Source organism: Lasioglossum baleicum, chromosome 2, assembly GCF_051020765.1.
Source record: "Lasioglossum baleicum chromosome 2, iyLasBale1, whole genome shotgun sequence".
In the NCBI taxonomy this organism is placed as follows: Eukaryota; Metazoa; Arthropoda; class Insecta; order Hymenoptera; family Halictidae; genus Lasioglossum; species Lasioglossum baleicum.
In genome coordinates, this window is record NC_134930.1 from 21,282,838 (window position 1) to 21,310,784 (window position 27,947).

The following is a 27,947-nucleotide window of genomic DNA, read 5'->3' on the forward strand; positions in this document are numbered from 1 at the left end:
TTCCCCAGCGTCACACGAAAAGCCGCCCTTAATGAAATTACGTGATTATAATTGCGCAACGATTTCGCTCGGCGAAGAACGAGGTACTCACGACGAGCGATTTCCGACATTCTAAAATTGGTTTCGGGCGAGCGATTCGCTAGGTCAATTTCCTAGCAAAATATTTTAATTGCGCATCGCGGCCGCCATGCGCCGCACCGGTATAACGCGACGCGAGGAATATCCCGACGTAATACCCGGGAAAAATGACATTCTGCATCTTGCCGCGCGACATCGGGAAATTGCGAAACCCTCGTCATTTTTAGAGCGAGACCAGCAGCGTCTGCGAGGCTCGCGAAGCTAAATAAATTTCATTCGCCGCGAATTCAATTTTGTTCTTCGATCGAATAGTCTGCGAATTGTCTTCGTGCTCTTCCCACAAACCGAGATTCGTCTTCCCTATACAATTTTCCTTCGAGGACAGATTCGACCTGTCACGTGTTCCTTTCTCTTCAGCTTTCTACAGTCTTGTTCTTCCTAATCTCGACGAGCATTCCTGTTGATTAGACAACGTCTGACAGCTAGTCGACGACTGTAAATAATAACTAGACTGCGGATTTTATGCATTTATGACAAAAATGGGCACGTACAATTTAAATCTGAGGAGGTATTCAAAAGATTTAAGGCCACCAGTGTCTTAGTTTCACCTTAATAAGATAATTAAAATAATAATGAAATTATTATGTGGCTCCTCTATGTCTTGCAATCAACGCAAACAGTTTTTATTTTGCATAAAGATCCGCAGTCTAATAATAACTATCTTGCAACTTCCCAAAACTGAGTAGGCACAATTTAAAATAGAATAAAGATTAAGGGAAATTAGAAACATCAATGTACTATTTTTAACGTGTTCAAATTATTAAATGATGAAAGAATTTTTACGTGGCCCCTCTTTCTTAAAGTTAATGCACGAAATCTTTATTTCGCATAAAGATCCGCAGTCTAATAACAATAACGCTGCTCGTCAGAATGGAAGACAATAAAATTGGTTCGAGAGACTTCGCGAGAACATTTCCGGGTGTTACGTTCTTCAAACCAAAATCTGCCACGAATTCTGAATCAATCCCCTCGGCTTGAATTAAGCAGTAGCTTTATTAATACGTGAGCTGGCCACAAAGCGAGTGACGCGCAAGCTAAAGGATTTCGCGGAAAAACCGTGCTGCCGAACGATATTAGAAGTTCCAGCGTGAGTTCCGCGGAAAGTTCATAACTCGGTATTGCGTCGGATCTCGCGGTTGCCTAATACCCGGTGGATTCTCGCGAGGCGAAAAGTCGTATTAAAAGATCCGCGGAACGTGATTCATCGTTAACCGAGGAGAAAGGAGTCGGGCCGATTTCTGCTTAACCATTCCTCTTCTCCCTTTCGAGGGAGTTCCAACCCTCGGCCATTCAGACCGGTATCTTCTTCTATCCTTCCCTCCCCCTTTTTCTTTACCCCCCTCCGTCTTCACAACCAGCCACCCCCCTCCCCGTTACGTCATCGCCGCGCCAATAACTTTTATCGTCAAACGAGCTCACCGGGGTAAGTGGTTTTTTCTTTAGGGGCCATCGCGATTCGTTCGTTACTCGCCCGTAGGCCCGTAGCCCACGGCCAGGCCTGGATAAAAATTCATAGCCGGTCTCATAGAGATGTTATCGTCACCTACCTCGCACCCTCCGTCTCAGAGCAGCGCGAAGGAAACGAAGAATGCCATCCACTCGACCGGGGAACGACAAGCCACCTTTACTGGCTGCCACAAAATTATGGGGCCTGCAAAGACTTTTTATAAATCGTTCCTGCCTCACGGATCTTTCGTCCGACTTGACGCTTTTGGAACAACCTGTACCTCGACCAACCACCGTCCGACGGAGACTACATCAAAGTACACTGACGCTTGTGCTTTAAACGCCTGCCTCGGTGAAAACACCGCACCATCTGCACAGTTTTCGCCGCGATGCTTCTCGATTCATGTTTGTCACGATGGGAGACAAGTTGCTACCGTAGTTGATAGCTTAGGATAGGCAGAAAATAGTATTATATATTGCGTGCTGGCAAGAAATTGAAAAACGAAAATGGTATAATGCACGCGACCAGAAATCGTCCGAACACCGACTCGAATTAAACGTACGAACATTTGCCGGCTGTTGCGTACACACATAAAGATGAAAGTAAACATCGGCAGCATGCAATGATCAATTTGCAGATATTTGTAAAAGTGTATATTTTCATACGGCGCGCGCTGTATGAAAACAATAATTAAATGGAAACTTCGATGGACCGTGTAAACCGTGGAAGAAAAACAAACTGCGTCGGCTGAAATTTCATTAATATTTTCATATTATATTATTGTGCCCCGTTCAACTGCATCCGTAGGGAACGCACGGGAGTTTCGCGCTCTAATAACAATATTCAATCTCCATGAAAAGACCACGATTAATTATCCGTCCTTCCCAACCTGAAATGGAATTTTCACAATGCACCATATCGAGAAAAATCCACGCTATCTGTTCTCCACACGAACCGGCTGTGAATGCCATTTAATAAGCGGGGATATGGCTTCCGCAGTTCTCTTGTCATCGCTAATTACACCGTCAATCATTAATAGTCGGCGATCTAATGATCACACGGCGGAAAAGTCACGCGATCGATCAACTTCGCAAGCAACGATTCGAACGTACAGGGTGTTCCAAAATTATATTCAAAATTGCATTACTTAGATTTCATAGAAATTTATCACATTTTTTTGGAAAATTAGTTTACCCTAAAAGATTCGTCGTTCAAAGACGCACAAATTGTCTCCTCAAAAGAATTAAGGGATCACCTGTGCGAACCCGAAAAATTGATCCCACTTTACGTGATCATAACTCCGTCAAAAATTGCCGTATCGATATCGTTAAACAATGGTTTGAAAGCCTGAAACCACTGGTTTCAGGTTATAGCAATCGATTTCTTGCAAAATCCTGAGGTCGTAGACAAATTTTGAGATCAGATTTGGAATCAGCGTGAAAAAATCTACGGGAAATGATATATATAGCATGTTAAAAAAAAATTGTTTCATAGGAGAAAATGTGAAGAATCGATTTTTTAAAAAAGCAGTACTGTATCTTTGATCGAAAAAAGCGCTTTTCTCCGACGCGTGATAGTTCGTTGAGCTCTCGAGGGTTATTCTGCGCGAAGGACCGCGTGCAATTTGCATCGGGGGTGACACGATTAAAATTCTTTGACCCAGTTGCAGCGCGTGGGTGGGTCGGAGGCGGAAAATTTCTTGGGGAATCGGGGGAACGGCGGAGGGTGTCGGAGTTTCTTGCGTGTCGAACCGGTGCAGATTATCTCCTTATCCGTCTGTCGAAAGCCATTCCCGCGAGTCGCCGAGACTCCGGGATTATTCCGGCACCGAATTCTCATTATCGACGATTTACTGTGCCGGCCCCCCCGCGAGCAAGTCCCTCATTTTCCAGGTTCTTTCATGGGAAGATGGCGCTCCACCATCAACGACGGTCTAGCAATCGTGCGCCTCGAACTTCGATTTGTCTCCATTTCGAAGACAATTGGGTTTGCCGGCGCTCCGGTCGTTTGTTACAACCGGTGGTGGAAAAAATTAGCGAGAATTTCGAACACGCGGCGGGAGGAAAATTTGAACGATAACCGTTCCAGATAAAAACGGAGCTCGGAATAGCTCGCGATGAATATTCGTGGAAACTGACCGCTGGAGATGAAGGGTTCTCGCTGTTCTTGACGGGATATTTGATAGTGGTCTGCTGGAATGATGGTTGAATTTCTGTGGTCGGATTAATCACGGTAATAAAACGAGGTGACCTGAAGATACCAAAAGAAGATTCGCCGTTTACGTGTTTTCTGCTGTATCGATTCATTTCAGTATGTGGTTTATCGATCTCGAAGTGAACAATTCGAATCTCGAAATTCGCTCGCCGGTTCTCCGAAGTTGATTGGAAACTGGTAGATTGCAATTTGGTGCACGAAGTCAGTTATTGTTCGACGGATTTTCAAATTGTGTCTACGCCAGAAGAACGCGTTTAAAGAAAATTTTGTTGACAGTATCTCTGAGGTTCTGCCGGATGATTCGGATCAGAGAAACAGGCCACCTGAATAGCTGCGTTCTATACTTGAACAATTATTAACATTTTCTATAAATAGCTCTCATTTGTCACGGCGGAGTTGCCGACGGATTCCAGGTTAAAAAGGATCTATGAGGAGCGCAGCGTGATATCCCGGCAATTGGTGTTTTATTTTTAGATCGTGCCCGGCGTCCTGTAAGAAATGTCGGCTTGTCACCTAGTGATATCGTTTCCTCCGATCAAAGGGGGGAATTCAAAGGGCAGGAGATTGAAGTGTCCTACAAACGGAACGGAACGAAACGGAACGGCAGGGCTTGCTTTCGGAGACGCTCGCTCGGACAGCTTTGTTGCGGAGTTTGTGCGGTTTCAGAACGTCCCGGCATCTCCCGATACCGCGATGAGCATGTTCCGAAAAGGGGTCCGCAAGTGTACAATTTGTTTTCGATTTGTACGGCACACGACCTAGATGAACTTAGGTCCTTTGCGGTCGGAGGTCGCGTGTGGCTGTTGAGGTCTCCCATAGAGGATCTGACAGATGGAACTGGACAGGTGCCGAGGGCAGCGTGGATTTCATCGACCGAGTTTGATCGTTACGCTAACTGCCCTGGAATTGAGATTGACGGGAGAGAGACCGCTTTGCCTCGACTTCGTGCTGTCTCTCGAAATATAATGTAATATCGATAGTGAAGTATTACAACGAAGTATTACACACTCAGGTACATACTGTACGAGGTATTGTATCAATTTCGTATCCAGCATATTAAAAAAATCGTTAATTTTAGCCTTTATTGCAAGTTCAGCCTTTTATTCGAACAGAATTATAATAATCCTCTTCAGGTACGTTCACCTCGCAGAACCATCCGCAGTACGATAAGAGAGAAAACTAAAAAATATAATAATCACGAAGCGCAAACGTTGCGCTGCGAGCGCACTTTGTAGCGATTTCACCGAGGGGTTGAAAAAATATTGAAAACCAGCCGGGAATTCGGTGGATTCCGAGTTTCCAAAGGTAAACAGTAATGAATGTTTGCATGGGGGCTATTTGATTGGGTTGCAGTCGATAAACTATGAATAGAGTGTGCGAGTGAATCGCGATACGTGTACGCTTGGGCTGCTGAAATTATTAAAAACACTTAGTTAGCGAGTTCGTGTATAAAATTTGTAGGCGAGTCGAATACACGGTTCGAGGCCCATTCAGAGCTTGTAATGCGCCGATAGGTTCGCCGGAAATAGCGGAATAAATGCCTGGACGTTTCGTGTTTGAATGACTATTGACTCCCCCGAATGGATTTTGCGTTTCCAGGGAAAAAAGAATTGATTGACAATACCGGGAAAAAATTCCGTCAGAGGGTAGAAGCGTGTCTATTGATTGAGGGCTCGGATATCGTCGCAGTGAAATTTCGGGGGTGGTGCAGCCGAGAGGTTGCCGGGAAGGGCGGCTGCGGCACAGATTTATGTGTAAGGGACCGCCACCGCCTCGCCCGAAGGGATAGTTTAGGGTTCGCGTTCTTCTTGCGACTCGTAATCGATGAAAGCCTGAAAGCTATGACTCACCGGGCTTTCAATAAGCCGAGCGAAAGCATCGTGCTTGTTCTTTAACCGAACGGCAACCGGTTCCCGCCGATTCTTCCGACCGAGTTCCGAGTAGTTCAATTTACGGCGAGGCTTCCGAAGACTTTCCGCTCGTCGCAAATGGTCGGGAAGTTGAAATCGCGAGAACTCTCGCGCGGCAACTTCTAATCTCTAATTCTACCTGGAACTTCCGGGGATCAACTAATTACTTCGGATAGCTGCTCCCTCTTTGTGTAACAAGCTGCACGAATTACGATCATTCGCGAACACGCGAATTGTTCCGTACAGAATCCCCGCACTCGGAACACCGGTTTTATCAGATTCCCCCGTAGGTGTCTAATTAGGTTGATAATTAGTCCCGGAGCGAAGACGTTTGAAAGAACGAATGTCGGATTGCATGAAGCGCGTATGCGAAGCTGTCGACGTTATGCGCAGTTGCGCTACTTATTCAACCAATGTCAGTACTCCGCGTTATACAATTACGAGCATAATAAATAGAATAAGAAATAGAACAAAGGTTAAAAGAATTTAGAAAAACATGAATTAACTATTTTCTTTCTCTTAAAATTAAAGCATAACATTTTTGTTTATTCCGGTACACTTTCGGCCACTCGTCGTCTTTCTAATAAGAGCAGTTTGTTAATTTCCAGCGCGCATGATTATCTGAACGACTGCTCGTAAGCGCGCCAGCATCTTCCGATTCTCGCTATAGCTCGGTCTCATTCGCGGCATGTATCGCCGTCATTATCGCGCTCCCCGGTGACGTGCTTTCTGCAACGGACGTTCCACGAATATTTGGTAAACAATTTCGACATAGTCTCCTCCCATCCACTTGCCCCGCTGGTAAATGGAACAGGTTCCCAGGGTATTAGTCTGATATTCCGGAGAACAGAGACAAGCCAGTTTCGGTGTACCTTCCATCGTTCCTCGCGGACAGAGCCTACGACTTTCTGCGAGGCCACTTTCCTCCTCGAACGTGCATTGCCGAACTTACTTTCTCAACAGAGCCGGCGAACTCTTTTAACAGAGCGAAGCACGAATTACGCGAGCAATATGAACCCCTAGGAAACGCTAACTCCGTTAAACCTGACCAAGACTTCGAGCTACAAATTACGTTCGCAATATGAATCCTTATTGGGGATCTAAACTCACTTTCTAACGAGGAAGAAGTGCTTCAAGAGGACAATTTTTATCGTGGTACAATCGAGAAATTTAACATTCGTTGACAGAATATTATCTTTAAAAATCAGACTTTTCATTTGCGTCAACCTGATAAATTGAAGATTTAAGAATATTCAATGTCGGTCGTGTAAACACTGTATTATCATAAAGAGGCGAGTTTTTTATCGCGAAAGCAGCACGCCAATGGCAGTTGCTAAACGAAAATTGAGCGCTAGTTTCGTCGACAGCGAATTTCAGAGAAGATACCGCTCTCCTCTGTCCGTTTCTCGCGTTATTTCAAAAGCTAATTGAGTATCTCCTTTTGAGGTACGTTCGAGAAGATAGTTCCACTTTCTCAGTAGTTAGTTCCTCGTGTTATCGGACACTATTTCCAAACGGATAGACCAGAAACAATTGAAACTGCGGAACAAGATAAAACAGTTGTTTCGCCAATACTTTATCCACTCTTTTATTCGTTTCGCGAGTTATTTCAAAGATAAATTAGGTAGCTGTTGTTGGGACACGTTCCGGAAGAGAACTTTCTCCATAGTTGGCACAATGTTCAAATCTCTCGAAACTAATCAACACGAAATAATTGAAACTGCAGAACAGGATAAGGAGTTGTTTCGCCAATGCTTTTTTATGCTTTTTCCGAATTGTTTCAAAGACGAATTGGCTACTTTTCGTTGGGACACGTCTCGGAAGACACTTCTACTTTCTCAGTAGTTTGTCCACTGTATAATCGGACAGTGTCTCTAAATTAATAAACGAGAGATAATAGAAGTTGTCTTATATCGATACTTTCTTACAGATTCGCATTCTCTCAGTAGTTACTTCGACAATCTCTCTAGTCTACGAAGCAGACGATTAAGTCGAGAAAAGCAAGATGACAGAGTCTTACCGAGAAGGCTTTGAGGAACACGAGGCATTGTATAATGCCTTCCATGGTATCCCCGGTCAGGCAGAAGGTGCCAGTCAGATGACGACCCTTCCTGCCGACCACGGAGCACAGATTAGCTTGCACGAAGGCGTTCTGCGACCTGGTGGCCGCCGTCAGGGCTGGCTGGTACAATCCTGCGCTCATCAGGCGCTCCAGCGAGTCCATCTCTCTTCTCCGTGGATCAGAAGACCCTATCTTCTTCAACAGCTTTCAGGTAGATCCCCGGGAGGACCACCCGGCTTGACCGCCTCAAGAACTCCCTCGACCTCAACAATCCGTATCGAACGGAACTCTGAGCAGCAGCAGCAACAACAACAACAACATCAACAAACAACAACTACCGAAACCGTGTAACAACAATTCGAACACTGTTGAACGTTAGCACAGACGTGTTCCGATCACTGAAAACGTTTCTCTTCCTTGTATCGAGCAAAGAAAGACACTGTCAATGAAACGCGAAGATACTGTTTAGTCCAACACTGTTACTCGGAAGACAGCGGAAGACAGCGAGCTGTCAAACGAAGCTCAACGGAGCAGCTCATGGTCGACGATCGTCCGCGACGATGCCACGTGCAGACTCTGGATCCCAGCTCAACGTCTCTCGGCGAACTCGGGACTTCTTTTCGAGTGCGGATCCCAGCGACATCCGGGGATCATCGATCGGCGTGTGGCGGTGCATCCGCGCGGAACCGGAGAGCTCGCTGCAGCGTAAACAGCCTGTCGGACGGACGCTCGAGATCGCGGTTAAACTGTTCGCCGACACGACGAAACGATTTTCTCGAGGATGCCCAGATTCAGTGCGAACGACACTCGCGAGAGCAACACGAGACGACTGTTCTCTGTGCAAGCGGCCGACGAGCTTCTCCGTGTCCCGTTCCGCTCGAATCCGCTCGAACGCGCATCTTCCCGCGGTGCACGAGATCCGACGATCCGGCGATATCAAACGGGGATCCCGTCGATCCCCGTCGATCAACGGCCGCGCTCCTATCCGGCTGCGATCCTATCGCGTTCACGTCGTCTCGCTATCGATCCGACGAGGGACACGCTCCATCATGTCCGGTACATTTGTCGGGCACAATTCCGCTCGCTACTCGCCGCGATCCTAACCCCGATCGCCGCTAGGACGATGCCTGGTGTGTGCCGGTTCGGCCTGACGGATGCGCACCGGCTCTATTAGGATCCCACTGTCATGCTGATTCGTGTAAACGTCAGTGGAAACTACGCTTCTCCCGATGGCTCTCCTCCGGCTGTCTATCAGTCGATCGCCTGACGGATTAATGGCCACATTCCTTTGGGGGCGGACTGAGAATTTAGGCTAATACCGGCGCGGGTAGATCTTTCAGGGATGACTGCACTTTCCGCATAGAGGATCTATCGGCGTTCGATCGATTCGGACGACGAAGATATGCTCGAAGAGTTTGCGATCTATACAGCCTCTACCAGCTGGACGTTCGCGATGTCTTCTCCAGGTTTGTCGAAAATGCGGACAAATCAATCGGCGGAACGATGTTTAAGAGATCTCTCTCGATCAGCAGCCCGCACGACGTTCCGGGAACGGTAACGACCCAACAAGTTCGGGCCACCGGAGCAGCCGAGCTGTCACCGAAGAATCCTCTCTCACGGGGAAACTATTCCTCTTCTCTTCATTAAGGTGGGCGTGCAAATTAACCGTTGAACACGTTACTCGGGCGCCGCGGAGCACCACTTCAGGATTATCCGGCGGGAATCAGCTGACAGATACGTGTCGCCGTTCTTCTCCGCTTCCTCGACAGACAGCGATCTCGCGTCAGCGGCTGACAGATCGTTCGTCCGGCGCGGCGTCTCGAAGCGGAGTTGTTCCGCGGTGTTCAGTGCCGAGAGTCGGCTGAGAGGTAGACCATCCCCCCCGGCTTACTGCGGGCAACAGGCTCGACGTTTCTGCATCCTGTGCGAGATCGAGAATACGCGTTGCGAGGGTGGTACTGCTGCGGAAGTTTCGTGCGAGCGACGCGGCTCGGCTGTTTGCGGTGTAGCGTATCGACTGATCAGATCGCAAATCTCGTAGCACAGGAAGCAGACACCTATTATCAGGAACGTATCCATGGTATCGATCAGCGTGTCTCCGCTTGGGGAATGAATCAGTCTTGCCGGTGGGAGGGGATGATTTCCAGCCTGATGGCCACGGTGCCTCTTCCCGTTTCAGCGAACCAAACCAAACGACATTCTCGGTGACACCGGTCTTTTAGCTAGCCAAGGGACTCGACGGAATGTCTCAACGGCGCGGCGCGGCGCGGCGTCCAAAACTCCTGTCAGCCGCACAGACTCTCTCGCGTGGCAGTTCGACGATTGACGGCAGACCGCAGCGGACGTGGTTCGACGCGACCACGTCGACCAGAGCCTCCTGCCGGCTGTTCCGTCGACGGTGACGTCGACCGACGACACCGGGTAGCTACGTCAAAGACGGATCGGACGATGATTTTCAACATCGGCGCGCGTCTCGCCGAAGGCTGCGTCGCGCGGTCATTGCACGGCCGGGTAAAACAGAGTCGAGGCGGGCAGCAGCGTGGTGGAGAGCAGGCGAGGACGACGACGACGACGACGACGAAAAGAGCTGGTTGCTCGCTCGCGTGAATAGCGAGCGAGGAGAGAGAGCCACGCAGGGGCGGCGAGGATCGCGGGGGAGCAAAACACAGACCATGTGAGCGACACTGCCCCGAGGTGAATCGCTCCGCTGATCCTCTTCCGGCTAGCTGGCTCCTCCGGCTTGTTTCGATTCGCTTGGTCTAGTCTCTAGCCGCGGGCGAGTCGCGTGTTTACACTCGCGCCCTTCGGCGACGCGAGATTTTCCGACGAAACGCGAGGCGCGCGGCGTCTTTCGGCAAAGGGCGTCGATTATTCTCTCCCCGCCGCTTGCTTTACGCTCTCGCGCTCCACGTCGCTCCGAGAACAAACGGGAATGACGAACTGGGTCAACGCACAACCACACGCAGTCGTTCGCCGCGATCAAAGCGTGCACGGACCGAGCGTGCGAGAGAGGCGCGGTATATCGGCGGGCTCGCAACGGGCCAGCGTATGACTACCAGATACTCTCGGCGTGAGGGTGCGCCTTTACGAGGGTGGGCGGGTGGAAACGAGGGATGCTGGGCGACGGCGCGGCCCGCGGCGCCACCCCCGACACCCCCTCCTCTGCTCGGAAAATCCACCAACCTACTCCGCCACCCTTCTCCCTTCTCTATTCTCTTCTCTTCTCTTCTCTCTGCTCTTCGCTTCGCTCTTCTCTTCTCTTCTCTTCTCCAACCTTCCATCCGCCATCCTCCAGCTCCATCGCGATCTACTTTGCGTCCGTCTTCTTCGACTGACACTCTCCCCTCACCCTCTCCGACATCCCCTCGCCGTTTACACTGACTCCGGGCACAGCCGACTACCTACGGCCTTATTCTTACCCGTCCTCGCGACTCCTTTCCAGACTCGTCTTCTGCGGATACCGGGTCCAACGGAAACGATCCTGAAACTCCTCTTCACGATTCCTAGAAACCCCACGGTCCAAACCTTTGTCCTCGTGGATTCTGGTCTGGAATCTTGTCCGATATAATTCAACGCCAGATTTTCATTAACCCTTTTACGTCAACACCCAAATTTTCCACGGTAGTCGACGACGGTGTACTTTGTGACTGGATTTCGTTTCGAATTCTTCTAACCCTTCCTGCAGTTTCTGAATTGTTTCTTCATACGACGATTTTATTAATGGGTATGGGAATACGTTTCCGCCCCTTTTTCGTTGAAAAGAAGCGTATAAACAATTCTCATAGCGTGAAAACGTTTTCCAAAGGTAGATCGATCGCCGTTCAATTCAATTGACACTTCTGCAAGTGTTTGACGTGGATTTCCATCAAGTAATGCTGGCAAATCTGCATCTCCGAATTTTTTGGCACACCATCGCAATCTTTGCCCTTACGTCGAAATCATGGTTTTTAAAGGAGCATCGTCCCCGTAAATATATAACACCTTTCTTTAAAACAAAATAATGCAACATGACTTCCCGCAAATGCTGCTTACTTGGAATAAATAAATGCGGCGAATTGATAAATTTCTCGATAACATTAGGATGACCTGTATCGAATGGTATTCCTGCATTTTACAGCGTCGATAAGTCCAGAATGGCGAGCATAGAATCACAGACATAATAGCTAAAAGAAATATGGTGTTCGCTACGTCTGGCTGCCACACGTAAAAATTTACGTCGCGCTTTCTCAATATCCTGGTGCTGCGAGTTTTATGGTAAGCCGACTAAATAAGACTGCTATCCTCAGCAGAACCTTCCGAACTGTTCGTGTTTTCGACTCAACGCCGGAACGTCGCGAAAATAAAAGTCAGCGAATATCGGAACGGGAAATTTGAACTCTATTGCGTCGCGATGACTATTGCGCAATATCGCGTGCCAGGATTGACCCCGTTCAGGTCACTCGTCCGCAGCTTCCGAACGAGACGAACGTTTACAAGTAACTTCCCAGCTACAAGCACGAGAAACATTCAGTTGTACATCGATTACGTTGCTGCGAAAAATGATAAATTATTCGACCGATCAGCTTCTGAAATTTCTACAAATTGGGGAAACAGTCGAGTCCGCGAAATAGGATTGGTTAAGGGTGTACTTTCGCGGAGTCTTAGCTAACTCGCCGGGTATCAATTCCGACGAGTGCAGGGAGATATTACATCACCGTCGTGCGTCGTCGGCGCCATTACAAAATAGAAGGTCCTCGGTATGTTGCCGCGAATTCCTCGCGTTATTTCGCCCGTTTCTCCGATCGGGTTCGTTCGTTTCCCTCTTTGTACTCTTTGTCCCCGGTCGGTCGGCCACGCTTCATGCTTCCGAGGGATCCTTCTGCTTTTCACGCTTATGCTCCGCCAGCCAACGACAGGGACGTACTACTTTCCCACCCCTCGTCCTCCACCAACTCCCATTCCTCGGTTTTCTTTTATTCGAGCTGATCCCCGGCTGATGATCTCAGCAATAACCCAAACATTTATATTTTTTCTTGCTCGAGACAATGATCAAACTGTTCCATAAAATTACAGCTTGGCGGAGATGAACTGGAAGAATACAGAAGAAAAGGAAAACATTTTCGTATTTTCTCTTCTTCGCTGTTCAACCACAGATTCTTTACTTTCTTTGTAATTCCCGGCCATTCGGATAGCTTCGATATTAATTTGAGCGACAACGAAATCATGGAATACGCTACTTCGAAACCGTAAAAAAGCGAACCGACATTTTTGTTGAAAACGCTTTTACCGTACTCGCGAACGTTCCAGACATCACAGAGAGAAGCAAAAATTCGACAATTTCCGATCATCCCGAGCGATACATCGTCCGGTACCGCAGAGATGAAAAAAATCCCAACTTCCTGTTTGCCGTAGCAGTCGCGATTGCAACAGTGTCAGCGAGAGAAAGCTTTCCATCTCGAACTGGTTCCGCTGATTATTTCAGGGAAAAAGCAGCTTCCTGTTCATCGCTGAAACCTCGATTATTCCGGGATCCGTGAAATAACGACGGCAAAACGATAACTTGCGAATTCCATTAGAATTAGATCTTCGTCTTCGTATAATTCTTAGACAATTACGTTGGAGGTATTTTGCGAAAGATAAATAACTGGGTCAATGTATAATGTGTTGATATTCTTTGGGATTAACTTCCCAAAAATTTATTAACCCCTTGCCGTACTTTGACGAGCCAGAGACTCGGTTTTTAACAAAGTCTAGCAAATATGAATGTCACGCGTTTCATTTTAGATGAAATAAAATTCGATTCGTTTGTAATCAATATTTAAGCATTAAAACAAATGTAGCCGTACAAAAAATATACATTTTTGCAGAAAGATGTTCTAAACAGTGTAACTGTGAACGAAAAGGTACGGCGAGGGGTTACGGCGTATAAAGCAAAGAAGTTACAGTCTTTTAATCGACCGCCGACGAATCTACGAATATAGCGGACGGATTTAATCCGAACATGTGTACCCGATACATCAAACTCGAGAGCGTATTCGCGAGGTTTGAGCCGGGCGACACGCCCGGAGCATACGTCGCGTGGACCCGACGCGACGCGACGCGACGCTCACAACTCCGACGTAACAATGGCCCGTAAACTCTCGCAGCATGTCGATGCGAATCCGCTGAACCTTGTACCACTTAAAAGCGACGTCACTTTCTCCATATTCATGACCACCGCGGCTTTGTGCCGCGCTCGCTCGCGTATAAAACCGCCCGCGGCGAACTTGTTCGAAGCCTGACCGAAAGCCCGACCGATTGGCGGAGGCGGGCACGGTTGTTGTTCGCGATCGAAACGCGCGTTGCCATTCAATCTGCCTCGGACGGGACGGTTCACGCTAAAGCTGTGCGCGACCTCGAACATTTCCAGTACACTCTCGGTCCTCAAAAGTATAAACAAGCGTACAGTAAGTGCTCGATTTACGCGGTTAATTCGTTCCAGCGTTTTCCGCGCGAGTCGAAAACCGAATGTTTCTCCCGGCCTGAAATATTTCCATTTTATATGATTTTCTTAATTTGATCGATATGAAACTGATAGAATACCTCAGTGGTATTTAATAATGCAACAAATACTTTGAATAATCGTATATGAATTATTAGATCTGATTATTTTGATTATTAGACTTACTGTACAGGAATCCGAAACTTTCTCGTATTTGAGTAAGCAGTAGCAATTAACTCGAGAAGATAAATTGAGAACCCATTCTTTCTAATTCGATGAAACTGCGAATGTAAATTTTACGGACGAAGTTGACGCGCCAGAATTAAAAGAAATATGAATTACCAAATTAATCAGCGTACCGAGCTTGCACCGTATACTTGAAGCAGAATTTCGTTAAATATTATTTGATACAACCCGCGGAGCTTGGGGACCTATCTCCGCTCCATGGGACGCAGCACCGTATGCGCAACACGATAAATCCGTTTAAGGGTCCCGCCGGAATACCTACTCGTAATCAGATTGTGGATTTTATGCATTTATGGCGTATACGATTTTCTATTGTCCGGCACGGGGAAAAAGAAATTGATATGCTTGCGAGCCCGATTTCATTAAAAATTCCATTGTAATTCCAACTTTCATAAATTACTGTATAAAAAATGTACATTTCCGTAACGTCCGGCGGTCTCTCACCAGTGAATTATGCCAAGTAGAATTTTTACAGTAGGTATTTTCCGAGCAGACCTCGCTGCTTGAAAAAGACCGAGCCGAGCCCTACAGAATTATAAATACACACCGTCGCCGCGAGCTAGCTGGAACGTTCAAGCCTTTAATAAGTTTATTAAACGCATACCTGGGAACCCCGGACCCCAGAAACTTCAAGTATCCGGTAACGCCTTGAAAAGCTAATTAAAAACTTCGAGTGGAATATTAATCGTAGGAAATTAGAAACTGCTTCAAGTGCCCCGCTGCTTCGTCCAGAGTTCATCATTCTTTCGCGCAATATTCCGACGTAGCTTACAGTTAATCGTATCTTTGTTTCTAATCGCCGGTTAACTTCCGTGAAATTAATTGTTCGTTGTACACGGAGCGGGAGTTCTACATTCATTTTAGCCTGTCGGAAACATCAATGTCAGATTTGGTCGAGTCAGCTTCTGGTAGCATCTTCAACCCCTTGCCGTACCATTTTCTTTACAGTCACCAGTGATTAAAATGTCGTAGAAGGGAAAAGAAAACATAATTTTTGTATAATTTAATGCACTTATGGCTTCTGAAAATTTAGTCAAATTTTGATATATTTCCGATCTACAAAGGCTACTCCCACTGAAAATGATATTTCATTTGGTTCCTCCTTAAAAATCGTCTCGAAAAATTGCAAATCGCATAAACTTCCGCAGTCTGATACTTACAAACGAAACAAATTTTATTTCATCTAAAAAGAAACGCGTGACATTCATATTAGATTTTGTTCGAATCAGTGCCGTTTCTCGTTAGCGTAAAGCCGACAGATGCTATTGGCGGCGACGCTGCTCGATAAATAGCCGAGCTGTCCGATAAACAGGCGAAGCCCGGGATTCGCGGTCGGATCCTCAGAGCGACGACGTCGTTTTGCGAAGTTCCACGCGAGTTTGATTGCGCCTTAATGAACTTGGCCGCTCCGGGGCGAGGAAAAGTCGTCGGACCTGCCTCTCTCTCCTGTTGCCCGCGGAGGGTCGGAACGGCCCAAGATTAAGCGACATCTTGCCAGGCAAGAATGTAACGCGGCGCACGTCATGAAACGTAGCTAGCAGCGCGCGAAGCGGTGTCCTGACACGGCCAACGTTTGTACGTTACTCACGGAAATCTAATTCCGAGAGTGGCCCGACGTCCGGGTAATTGAGAGCGAACTCGAGTGCCGCACCGTTCGACCGTATTTCATCGAGTTTTCCTTTTCAATTACTCTAATGGCCTTACAGATTTTTGCCCTCGCAGTGCCGGCAACAATACTGGCCCACTGTTAACCCTGATCCTGGCTTAATTCGTTTCCGCACCTAAGAATGCATTTATAGTGGAGCAGCGAGGTGAGCTGTGCGGTGAAAGAGAAAAGAAAAACAATGAAAATACATATGTACTTTTTCTTTAGTATGTGTCGAAATGTTGTCACGAATGTCATCAATGCTCGCCGCTCCACTATAAATGCACCCTTAGAATGTTAGGGTGGAAAAATTCACTGACAAAATGTGCCACAAGATTGATTGAATTCAGTTTTCCGCTATCTCGCATAGTTTCCGAGATATCCGCGCTCAAAGTTCACTAATAAAACTTGTATAAGCATTATGTAACAGTATCACTTCATAATATAAAAAAATAAACGTTTTCTTGCTCTATGGGAAAATTACCCATTCATATCTTCATGTTTGCTACTTGGCCCGCCGAGCCTAAAATTTTTACAATCTGGCCCTTCCTAAAAAAAAGTTTGCCGACCCCTGACATAGAGTGTTAGAGAGAGTTCGCAATAATTCGATTTATAGGATTTATTAATCCATATGTGGATTTGCATTTAAGTGTTTGAAAACCTGCTCGAGAGAGATCTTAAAGCACGTTCAGGTGCGTAAAAATTGATTTGCATAAGGAGACAGGGACAATCTATATGGTTATTAATTAAATTAAAAATAAAGCTCTGGTTGGATACTCTTCTGCGACGTATGTATTTTCTTTGTTTTTCTTTTCTTTTCACCGCACAGCTCACCTTGCTGCTCCACTATAAATCCCCCTTAGGGCTGCATTGTAACTAGGGTAACTAGACATTTTTGCCTTCCACCTACGTAATCCAGCAGATTTGGGCGAGAAAATGCTGAAAATCCAAGTTTCCATCCTAGGAGATTAGTGAAAATCGCTCAACTTTGAACACAACTTTTGAACCATTGATCTTCTAGAATCGAAACTTCGATTTTTCGCATTTTCTCGACCAAATCTACTGGAAAAAGGCAAAAATTTCTGGTTAGTGATTGCTTCCGGCGAGCATTCGCCTCAGAATTGGCAAACACGACAATCAAAAAACATTTCGTAGAATAAAACATCGCTCCGAGTACACAATTTATTTATTCGTAACAGTCGAGCAGCGATGCAGCGTGAAAAGTAGAATCATTCGGTAACGAGAGACACAAAGGGTTGCATTTATAAACTCGGCAATCGAAAGAACAAAGTGTTGTAGAATGAAATGTTCTTTCTGCTTTTCAATTCAGTTATTCATGAAAGCAGATCTGTATTATACCCGACAAAGTAGAATCCGTTTTGATGATCAAAAAGAGTTTGTTTCTATATTACTAAAAGCAGACCTGTATTATCGCGAGGAGAATTAGTTCTACAGCGAGCAGAAATTGTTTTTCCACTTTTCGATTTATTTATTTCGAGGGTTGCACTGCATTTCTAGAAGTAGAATTACCCGGTTGTAGACAAACGCAATGAAGTATTGGGTTGGCAAGAACGTAATTTCGATGTATTTTAAACATTTTCACAATTCCGCGCTCATAAAACTTCTGGTCCTTATCGGCAATAAAACTGATCCAAGTGATTAGTGACAGTTCATTGCTTGAATAAAAAAATTGGGTTTTTATTTCACGTTAAAATACCGAAATTCTTTCTTGCCGACCCAATAGTATTTATAGACTAGGCGAGCAAAGAGGAACAGAGGGCCGCGAGCAAAAAGTTGGCTTCCACTTGACGACTTATTTATTTGGAAAAGCAGGCCGTGCAGTTTAATGACTCGTCGCTCTGAATTTCCAAATTCACTGGCGAATGCGGGAGCAGAGAGAGAGAGAGAGAGAGAGAGAGAGAGAGAGAGAGAGAGAGAGAAGGGGGGGAGAGAAGGAGAGGGAGTTCAAAGAGGGGGTGGGCACACTGAATATCTGGCGCAAAGCGATACGCGAACAAGATCAGTCGACGTCGGCTACGAAATTGCAGTACAGGATGAACTGGAGGGCATGCTCGACAGAATCGGTCGATCATTCTCTCCGGCACGCTCGAGACCACTGCAAATCTTTGCCGCTGGCTCTCTGTGTAGTGGCTGCTGAAACTCCTGCCGGTTAAACAAGCGAATGAGTTTGTTAAATTCATTCGACCGTATCGATTCGAGGCCGTCCGCCAATGAGGCAGGCCTTATTGCGGCTTGGTCTCCGCGATTATCGGATGTGCATTCTGCGTGCACGATTTTTCCGATCCACCCTTTGCTCGCCGACGCGACGCGCGGCCCAACCTGGAAGCGAATTGTTTGAAAAATTCACCGTCGCTGTTTCCGACGAGTGCTGCATAAACACTGCGCACCATTTCGCCAGAGCGCTTATCCCTTCTCTCCTTCTGGATGGATTCGCAGATTCCGGTAGGAAAATCGCAGAAACTCGATGGAATCAGAACTGTGTTTGAATTATATTTTAATTAGCTCCTCGTTTAAAGTACTCGTACAGTAACGTAATAACTGTGGCAACGATTCTCGCGAAAGAGACTCCAACAAGATGTTCCTGCTCCCGAGGGCCTGTTATCTTTTGAAGAAGGCAGCGTCGCAGCGGAAAGGGGAACCAGACTGTGCACGACATGACGCGACGGTTGCACGGATGCACGACATCGCGCGAGGGTTGCACGGATGCACGTTGCATCGCCGGGTTCCATCCACCGCGTAACGACGCGTAGTCACATGCAAGGATTTCGCCTTGGGCTCGAATCACAGTAAGCTTGGTTAATTACAGGTAGGCTGCGAGCAGTGCTTCCTGGTAAGCCGATAATTGGTGCCTGTTCGACTTAGATAAGGTCACAAGCTCATCGACCAGACGGCACGAACCTACGAACTTCCACTTAATTGCTTCGCATTCCCAACAATATGATTATTTGCCTCTATTCGGCGATACCGACAACGTTCTCGACTCGTCTCCTTCGTCTAATGCTCTTTCTGTCGCGACGCTGTGCACCGTAAACAAATGTTTATTTAATTAATATTAACCCTTTGCACTCGAGAACACGAAGAATGGGTTAAAAATTTTTGCACACAGATTTTGCACATCCGCAAAAAACGGCAACGATCGGCTAAAAACTTGGTGCAAAATAGTGGAAGATTTATGACACGTTGCATCGCATTGACACGCCGAAAAAGAATGCCTATGGAAAACTGTTCGTAAAAAACAGCAGAACAGTCACTATTGCGCGCTACAGTTTGTCTAAAATTGGTTGATGTATATTCAGGAATATTTGTTAATAAATAGTTCGATGTTTCTCGCGACTCGCGATTCGCTGTCGTTCAACTTTTCGAACGTTTCTCGTCGACGGAAAATTCAGTTTCATAGCTGGTGACGCTCGATCGCGATAAACCATCGAGGGAATCGGAGCGACTGCGACTTTCCGATCGGATTTACAGCAGCCAGGGACGATATTACGACGCGTGCCACTCGCTGATACCGTGGACAATATTTTAATCGAGGTTCGACGAACGATTACTGCTAAATAACACGATCGCGGATTGGCGGGCCGCGAACGAGTCAATCGAGTGAAAAATTTCCACTGGCACGCTGGAGGACTTCCTTTGTGCTGTACGCCAACTTTATACGTTCTACTTCGGCGTTGGCCTACATAAAACCTACGCCACATCCAAGAAATACATGTGCGATTCTCCGTGCGAAATTATTTTATCCTCGGGGGCGGTGTAATTCAGCAGCAATTTATCCGAGCTTCGTTCGTTCGCGAAACTGACAATGAACAACGCAATTGAAAGTTTGACTAGTATATACTGACAATAACGCGTCTATATTTCAATAATAAAAGTGCATATAAGAACAGCAAAACGAACGCGTCACATCGGTTACACAAAAAGAACACCTCATCGGCCATTGTCGTGGCGCAGAGCATGAGAAGCTTATATTAAAAAAGTGTGAAATCGCCGTAAACATTCATTCGGCAGACATAGACAAGCTCGAGATACGAGCTTGGGACACCTCGCAGTAAATCATCTGTTTTAATATTTTCTTCGAGGAGGATCCTAAATCTTAAGGCGGTAATTAATTCAGGCCCGTGGAAAATATCGACTCTCTCGACGAACTTGCCTATTTACCTAGCAATTTCGCTCGCCCCCGGTGTCTCGATCTAAAAGCAGTTTAGGGGTGCGCGGGAGTAAATATAGGGTGGAGTTTGGGGGATTTTCGAGAATGCCTGGATGGTTCGGAACGGGTACATATTCGGTACCGTAGAGATTTACCGTCCAAGTCCGGCCGTATATTAGGCAAAGTTACTCGAAGTCGTAAACGTCGAAATATATCAATAGCCGCGCGGGACAGGACGCGACGCGTATCTGTGTGGCGTCGCGTGTACGTGTTAAATAGCAAGCCCTCCGGTATAGTTATCGTTGGAACGGGGATTCGAAGGGGAGGAAGGGGTTTAAGTCAGGCAGAACTGACCCGATTCCGGACGTTCCGCAGATCGACCGGTATTAATGCGGCCGACAGCCGTGAATTAACGGGCCTTTTATTCGACCGCGAACCCGGCTTTTTATTCGAATTTTCGACGGGAATCGCCCGCGGGTTTATTCCAATCGGTAGACTGCCGATGTTTAGGGAATTTCCAATTTTTGTAGACATATTTTAAGAAAGTAGCGTTTTTAGATCTGATTTCAATTAAAATCGTACTAAGTTCTGTCATATTTTACATCCCAGCATTTTTTGAAAATTCTCAAAAGCCATAATTGCATAAAGGTCCGCGGTCTGCTGATCAGCCACGCTCGGCTGTGTCTCTTTTTTCTCTCGACAGGGAATAAATCAATACCGCCAACTGTTCGCATTAAAAAAATCTCCCATCGCAAGAGAAGATTAAGCCTCTATCTGCCGCACCCCCGAGTATCGATCTTTTCAATGAGTAGTTCCATCCGAGCCAATGACGCGACAAATTATTCTCCGCAACCTCTCTCTCTCTCTCTCTCTCTCTCTCTCTCTCTCTCTCTCTCTCTCTCTCTCTCTCTCTCTCTCTCTCTCTCTCTCTCTCTCTCTCTCTCTCTCTCCCTCCTTCTCTCTCGTTGTACTTCCCTTTTATTTATTAGAACGTTCGCCTCGCTACTGCACAATTAATCTCAGCCTCCGGCGGAAAATCTGACGGAGGCGAAACAACCGTCTGTCTGTGGCGGGCGCAATCTACTTGCACGTTGTAGGATCGTGCCGATGTGCTTGATCCCCGACGAACTTTAATTTATCGACGTTTCTTGGGAAATCATTAGACGCTCCTGTATAATGATACTAATCGTTGGTCTCTTTTTACGCTGACTCTTTTCAGCTCTTTCGGAAGAAAATCCACGGGCCCACGTCTCTCCCAATTATCCTCGCACAGTATAGTATATCCCACTTTCCACAGTATATCCCACTTTCCATCGGCATTACTGTCCAGTTCCCGGACCGGAAGTCAGCAACGAAGATTACTCGGTACCGGGCGGCGAAATAATCCTTGCGAACGCTGAACTCGCGCTGCAAAGTAAACGACTTTGGGCCGCCGTTAATTACTTAGAGAAGCTTTCGTCATAAATTACTAGGGCCGCGCTTTCTTCCCGGTCGGCGAAGGGGCCGAACGTCTTTAGAATTATAACAGTCGGGTGCCGGTGCCAGGCAACTTTGACAGAAGTACTTTGTCGCCCGTTCCCCTTGCCGACCGCGCAGATAATTTCTCTAATGAGTTCTATCATAATTGGGATCTGAGCCGCTCTTTGGTCGGCACAGGCGCGATCGACAACGGGAACAAGCCTACGACCCGGGAGATTTCGATCGCGACATCTCTTCCTTTAGATCTCATTGTCCTGGCTCATTCGCTATCTTCTCCTGTTCCTGTTCCCCGTCTTTTCTTCGTCTTGTTATGAACCGGTAGGCGGAGTCAGGCTTAGGCTGCGATCACATTTGATCTGCCTCTTTTTTCGAGCGTGCGAGAAAGGGATACGTCGGATCCATTGTGATCGCAGCCGTAGAATTTTGATTCTACAAACCAAATTCACACGAGGTTCGAAAACATTCGTGAATTCTGACGGCGAGTTTCCTGGCAATCTACATACATATGTACATCAAGGAATTCAGCTTCTTCTTCACCCTCCCACGCACTTATCAACTCTCCTGGAACCTTTTACTGTAGCCTCGGACCGGTCACGGGTGTCCGACCCTCTGCCCTGGAAATACTGGAATAATTCCGTAATCTGGAAGTTCGGGTCGCTTCTGACGATGCTACGAAACTTTCGAAACTCCTGGAGTACCCTCTTTCGCTGGCTGATTCATCTGAGGGATAATTAACCCCTTCTTTTGAGACCTCTACCGAGCCTACTCTTTCCATTACAAGCTGAATTATTGATAGTTGACAAAAAACACATCTGTATATGTACGTGTACACCGTGTATGTACTTAGTAGGTGTCTTTTTTTTAAAATATATTTATAATATGATTTATAATACACTTTTACGGGTTCCTTTCTTAAGCAAAAACACAAGGTTGATTCGTCTATAAATATAGAGATTTATTATTAATTACACAATAAATAATTATCACATACTTCCCACGTGTTACACTAACCTAAAAATATAGAGAATCAACAATTAAATGTTTGTGCTTCCCTATATTCTCTCAACATTAAGATCTTCTTTCTAGAAACCTGCACTTGTAGATTTCTGAACTTAAAGATTTCATTAATTCGTTTCTCACGAATTATCAAGGTAATTAATTATTGAATTAATCAATTGAACTGTCACTCTGTCTATTTGAATCTCTGTTTACTTTATCCTCTCAAGTCCCGACCTCTCTCGAGCATCTATGTAACTCACCGACCTATACACAAAGCTGACATATTTTTAATATGCTAATATTAATATAGCATATTATATATAACTAATTTTTAAATATATAATACGTGAAAAATAGGGATCCTAGTACATATTAAAGAGTACTAATAATATTTTTAGCTTTACATTCTATCTTTGGGAAAGAAATATTTCCCTCATGTCGAATTCCATAAAATTAAGCACGAAATTACGAATTTGCATAAAGATCCGTAGTCCAGTAATGACTGCGATGAATGCAGATGTTTCAGTAGCTGTATAACTAAATGAATTACTTCAATTTTATGATACATTTATGCTTCCCGTACTCGAAAGTCGTCGCTCCAATTTACCTTAAAATTCATTAAAAGCATTCATTTAATTATTCATATGAAAAATCCGTTCATACCCGTCGAAAGCTACGTTTCCTAATGGACATTTCGTATCGGGACCTTCGAAAGTCACATGATATCCGTTCGCCGCGCGTATAAAGATTTATATGGCACTATTTCGAAGAAAACAGCGCCGCCGCGTATACATATAAATAAATACCGCAGTCAGCGATAAAAGTTATTACACGAATAAAGCACAGGCGGCCGGCTACAAAACTCAATTACCGTGACCTGAAATTAAATTTCACCGGTGCTATGTTAAATTCGCGTAGAACTATTCTCATGTTGGATTTGTCCCGGTTATACGGTACCAGCAGAAATTATTCGCATAAAACGCCTGATTTCGAAATACCTCTGATGACTTGCTCGTGGCACAGTGGCAGAGAGAGAGAGAGGTATATCGCGAGTGCAACCAGTGAATCGACAATGGTTTTTGCTTCATTGAAACTTTTCCTTCCGCTACGTGAATTATGAAATTACACTGTTCGAATTGCTTTCGCAACTTCGAAAGATCCTCGGTGCGTTCGTCGTTCCGTTTAAGGAATCTCAAAGGGCCCCGATAAACGGAAACAATTGGCGCTTTTGTTCCAAGTTCCAACTACCTCCGAGGGAACGTAGACGGTGCGAAAAATCGTGAAATTACAATAATTGCACGAAATTAGCTCGCAGGATCTCTTGAAGAAAAGAACGTGTCCATTGAATCGTTAATTGAATATCTGGTCGACTGGAAATACCGGTGTGTTTTATTAATCATAACGTCTCCCTTTTAGCAGCCAGCAAACGTACAATTGTTCGATCGTGATTCCAAGAAAACGGTGTCTTTCTCGGTCAAGAAGAATACTCTTGAAAGCTTCCGCCAAGTAAAAGCATGTCTTTCGATTAAGGCTGTGTCTTGTCGAGGCGGCCAGACGAATCATTAAATTACTACTGCGAACCGTTCTGCCGCAGACTCTTCCCGAAGTTTCAGTTAAATAGAAAGATTATATCCATCGTCCGAAACTTCGTGCGCCCGGAGGAAGCGGAAAGACGAATTATAAAATGACAACTTCAAAAAACATTTCAACGAGTTCGCCGCGGCGGCGCGGCGTCCTGGGAATCCTTCCCTCGTTAAGAAAAGGCACACCCTTTTTTCAATTTCCATTCGTCGAGCCAGCAATCAGACGAATTGCCAACTATGATTAACACTTTGATTGCTCATCCAGCAACTCGAAAAGTTCCGCGAAATCAGGCCAATTTGTTTCATGAAAGAAACATTGGAAAGATAAGATTACGTATGATACTGTTGCAACTTGCACCGGACAAGTTTCACCTGGAACGTTCAACACGAATAAGGAATAAATGAAATTTAAAAATTAATTGGCGTTCACTGGCCAACGTGTTCCATGGCAGGAACATTTTTCGAGTTACCGAGTATTTTTCAAGTTTCCAAGTCGGAGAGAACTTCCTCTTATCCGTTGCTTAATGCCAGGAGGCGACGCCAGAGAGCATAAGGCGAGGTCCGTTCTTTTGCTGGGGACAAGAACAGCTCGTCTGATGCTACCCTCCGCACTGTCACTCGGCGTTAAGTCGCCGTGAGCCAAGGGTCGTGCTTGAAAAATACGAAGCCGCGCGCTGGCTTTCAATTCGAAGCTGTCGCTGCGCGGCACGGGACGCGTTATAACCCGCTTGTCATTTTCCTGTCCAATAATTTCTGCCGACCCCGCCACGCCTCCTCCGCGTTTATTTATCCGCGGCGTCGGCCGATTCTTACGTGTCCTCTCGGCGACACGCGCCCCGACACCCGTATCCAGTGATCCCTCTCCTGGAAAATTCCCGGTTAAACCTTTGACAGTGATCCCCGCCGCTGTGATCAGTTCTACTACCGCCGGGGCTCGAGACGGACATCTTTCGCTTGTAAAAGAAATTCTATCGAGGTCGTTTCAATTTTTATTAATAGACAGCTGATTTCATGGATTTGTGACAATAATATGCTGTTAATGCTGCTCGAGACCGAATAAACTATGCAACACATCGATCATGCAAAAGCAAACGAAGAACCCATTGCCGTTCCCGAAGAGGGAACCACGCTGACATCGGGATCCAATAAATTTCGCGTTAACAAACAGAACACAAAGAAGCCAGGATCGAATTCGCGTCCGTTAGATAAGAAAGTCTGTTTCCCGTTACATAAGAAGCCGTCTCGGTTGCAAAAAGGAGAAAAAACATCGGAAAAGAGGAGTCACGCGCACGAGATACCGAAAAAGCGAAATACCATTCGTCGGGAATAGCAATGGCGAGACAGTGTCGCGAATTCGTTTCTAGGTTCGTTTCACACCGGTTAAACTGGAACTGATTTCGCCCGGTTGTCTCTCTGCCCCCATTCTTCCAGCGAATGTCCCTTTTTTCGGCGTACCGTTTCGCGCGCACGTGTGCCTCCTCTCTCCCATCTCCTCTCCTCTCTTCCTCTCTCGTCCCATTCGTCTTTCCGTTGAGTTACTTAGCAGGGAACCCTCTGAATGTTGAAAACGCGAGACGCCGTGACGAAATCTCATTTTCTCGGAACTCCGCCGGCCAAGAACGACGCGCGGCTCGCTCGTTGCGGAATTTATTATGCACTTTTCTACGACGTTGCCGTGCGACCTGCTTGCTGCTCGCGATTCTACAGGCTGTCCAAAAAATCAAGTCCTTCAAGTCCTTTTTCTTTTCATTGCGAAAATCTTCTCCGCGGCCCGGTTAAACTTCTATTTCTCGTAATTCTCTTTCTCCGTAACTGGTTACATCGCTAACTTTACATCGCTCCACTGTAAATAAATTTTTATTGAACGAAATAACTACATATTGGGTTGGCAAGAAAGTAACATTCAAGCAATCAACTTTAATCTGTAAAATGTTTTCTCGCCAACCCAATACTTTAACGCAAAATTAATATTTGCTAGTGTGACTTTAAATTTGGAACACTAAATTTAAAGTTCTCAGATTGTAAATACTTTTGATATATGCGAGTAATTAAACGTTAAGGAGTTGTACTACTATTTCAAAAATACTTGAAGGTAAAAAGAGTAAAGTATTATTATATATATTTTCACTGATTTGAATTTCAAGCGATACTGTTTCTCTCGGCCAGCGAAGGTTCATACCGAAAATTCGTTCTGCCGCACGGTGCCTCTCACGGATCCGTTTTCGGTGGCCATTAAAGCGTTCTTCGTTCTCGTAGGAGTCCGCGCAATCGAAACTGAACCGTATAATCAAAACGTACCCCGTTCCCTTTGAACCTGGATCAGCGACAAGCGTTTCTCGCTCGATCCAGGTCCCATTGAAACTCGAGTGTACGACTCTTGGCATGGAACGCTCGATCGTCCTCTCTCTCTCTTCCCCTGTTTCTCCCTTGCTCCTGCGAGATACGCAACTCGCGTGACAAATATAGTTCCCGTTTGCCATCCGGGCTGGCGACATTTCACGAAATCCGGCCGGAGCCGAGGGAGAGAGAGAGAGAGAGAGAGGCGCGCGTTCTACCGTGAAACATCTAATATCCCCGTTGATATTAGCTTCCTGACGAACTCCCGGGAGTTTGTCCTACTTTTATTCGACAGCACACGAAGATCTTTTCACAAGGGCGAGGAGGACAATGCCACCTGGTTGGCTTTCTTCGGCAGACGTTCATCCCTCTCACCCCCGGATGTGTACTGCCGGTTTAATTGCGATCTCGCCGCCGGTCGTACAACCGGCCGAGACAATACGCTGATAAGGAGAGATAAAGGCGATAGAACCCGGACCTGGGCAAGACGAGTTCGAGCCAGAACGGTTCCCGTGAATCCGCCCGCTTGTCAATATCTGCGGACCGATTCTATAGAGCACAAGTCGGCCGGAAGACCGCACCGGAAACGATAGTGCTCGAGAACCGAAGACCTTCTTGATAACGTACTCACGCGACCAACTTTCCGCTGACATGGCTCCTGTTTGGATACGTACCTGAAACAAAGAAACACGCGTCTACAACTTTTCCGTTTGATTTTTCTTGGGATTATAGGTTAGGAGATTGATGTTTCAATATATATTCACAGTGAAATAAACGTTGTTTAGGTTGGATAAATAATGTTCGCGGATAACACGATGTAATGGAGCGACATGCGAATGCCTGAAATACTCGGTGACCCTCTTTTCACTTTGAATTACTCGCATATAGTACTTACAATCTGAAAACTTTGAATTTAGTACTTTGAGGATAAACAAAGCAAACAAAGGTGTCGACTACACACGATCTACACTTGTAGATTCGTTTCGTTTGGAGAACGAAGCTGAAACATGACGTCTATACACAAAGATCGCCGAGTAGCCTCGACGACGTCCAACCGCATCGTCGGAACAAGATACTACATTCTTATCCCCGAAAAATCAATTTGACTAAATCGCTTTGAGCTCGGCTCGCAGGCCGATCTACTGGGAGCATATTCGAAGGACTCTTGAAATCCAATCACAGCCCGGCAATTCCCAAAACGGTTGAGCCACCGTCGAACGCAGGCTTCATCAGATTTTCCCCTATGGTTTCCCACAGAG

General features: G+C 46.1%; 1 protein-coding gene across 29 annotated transcripts in view; it reads right to left on the bottom strand.

Annotated features, from left to right (window-relative positions):
- Positions 1–27,947, bottom strand: part of Rg (A kinase anchor protein rugose) — a 409,256-nt gene that overhangs the window by 242,256 nt on the left and 139,053 nt on the right. For 21 of the 29 annotated variants that reach the window (XM_076445903.1, XM_076445940.1, XM_076445921.1 and 18 more), the window contains exon 1: positions 7,730–8,360. The exons of the other annotated variants lie outside the window; for them this stretch is intronic. In XM_076445903.1, the coding sequence (XP_076302018.1) occupies positions 7,730–7,933 (204 nt within the window). In that variant the 5' untranslated portion in view covers positions 7,934–8,360. Of the gene's footprint in view, positions 1–7,729; positions 8,361–27,947 lie in introns of those variants that run through there. 29 annotated transcript variants of the gene reach the window in all.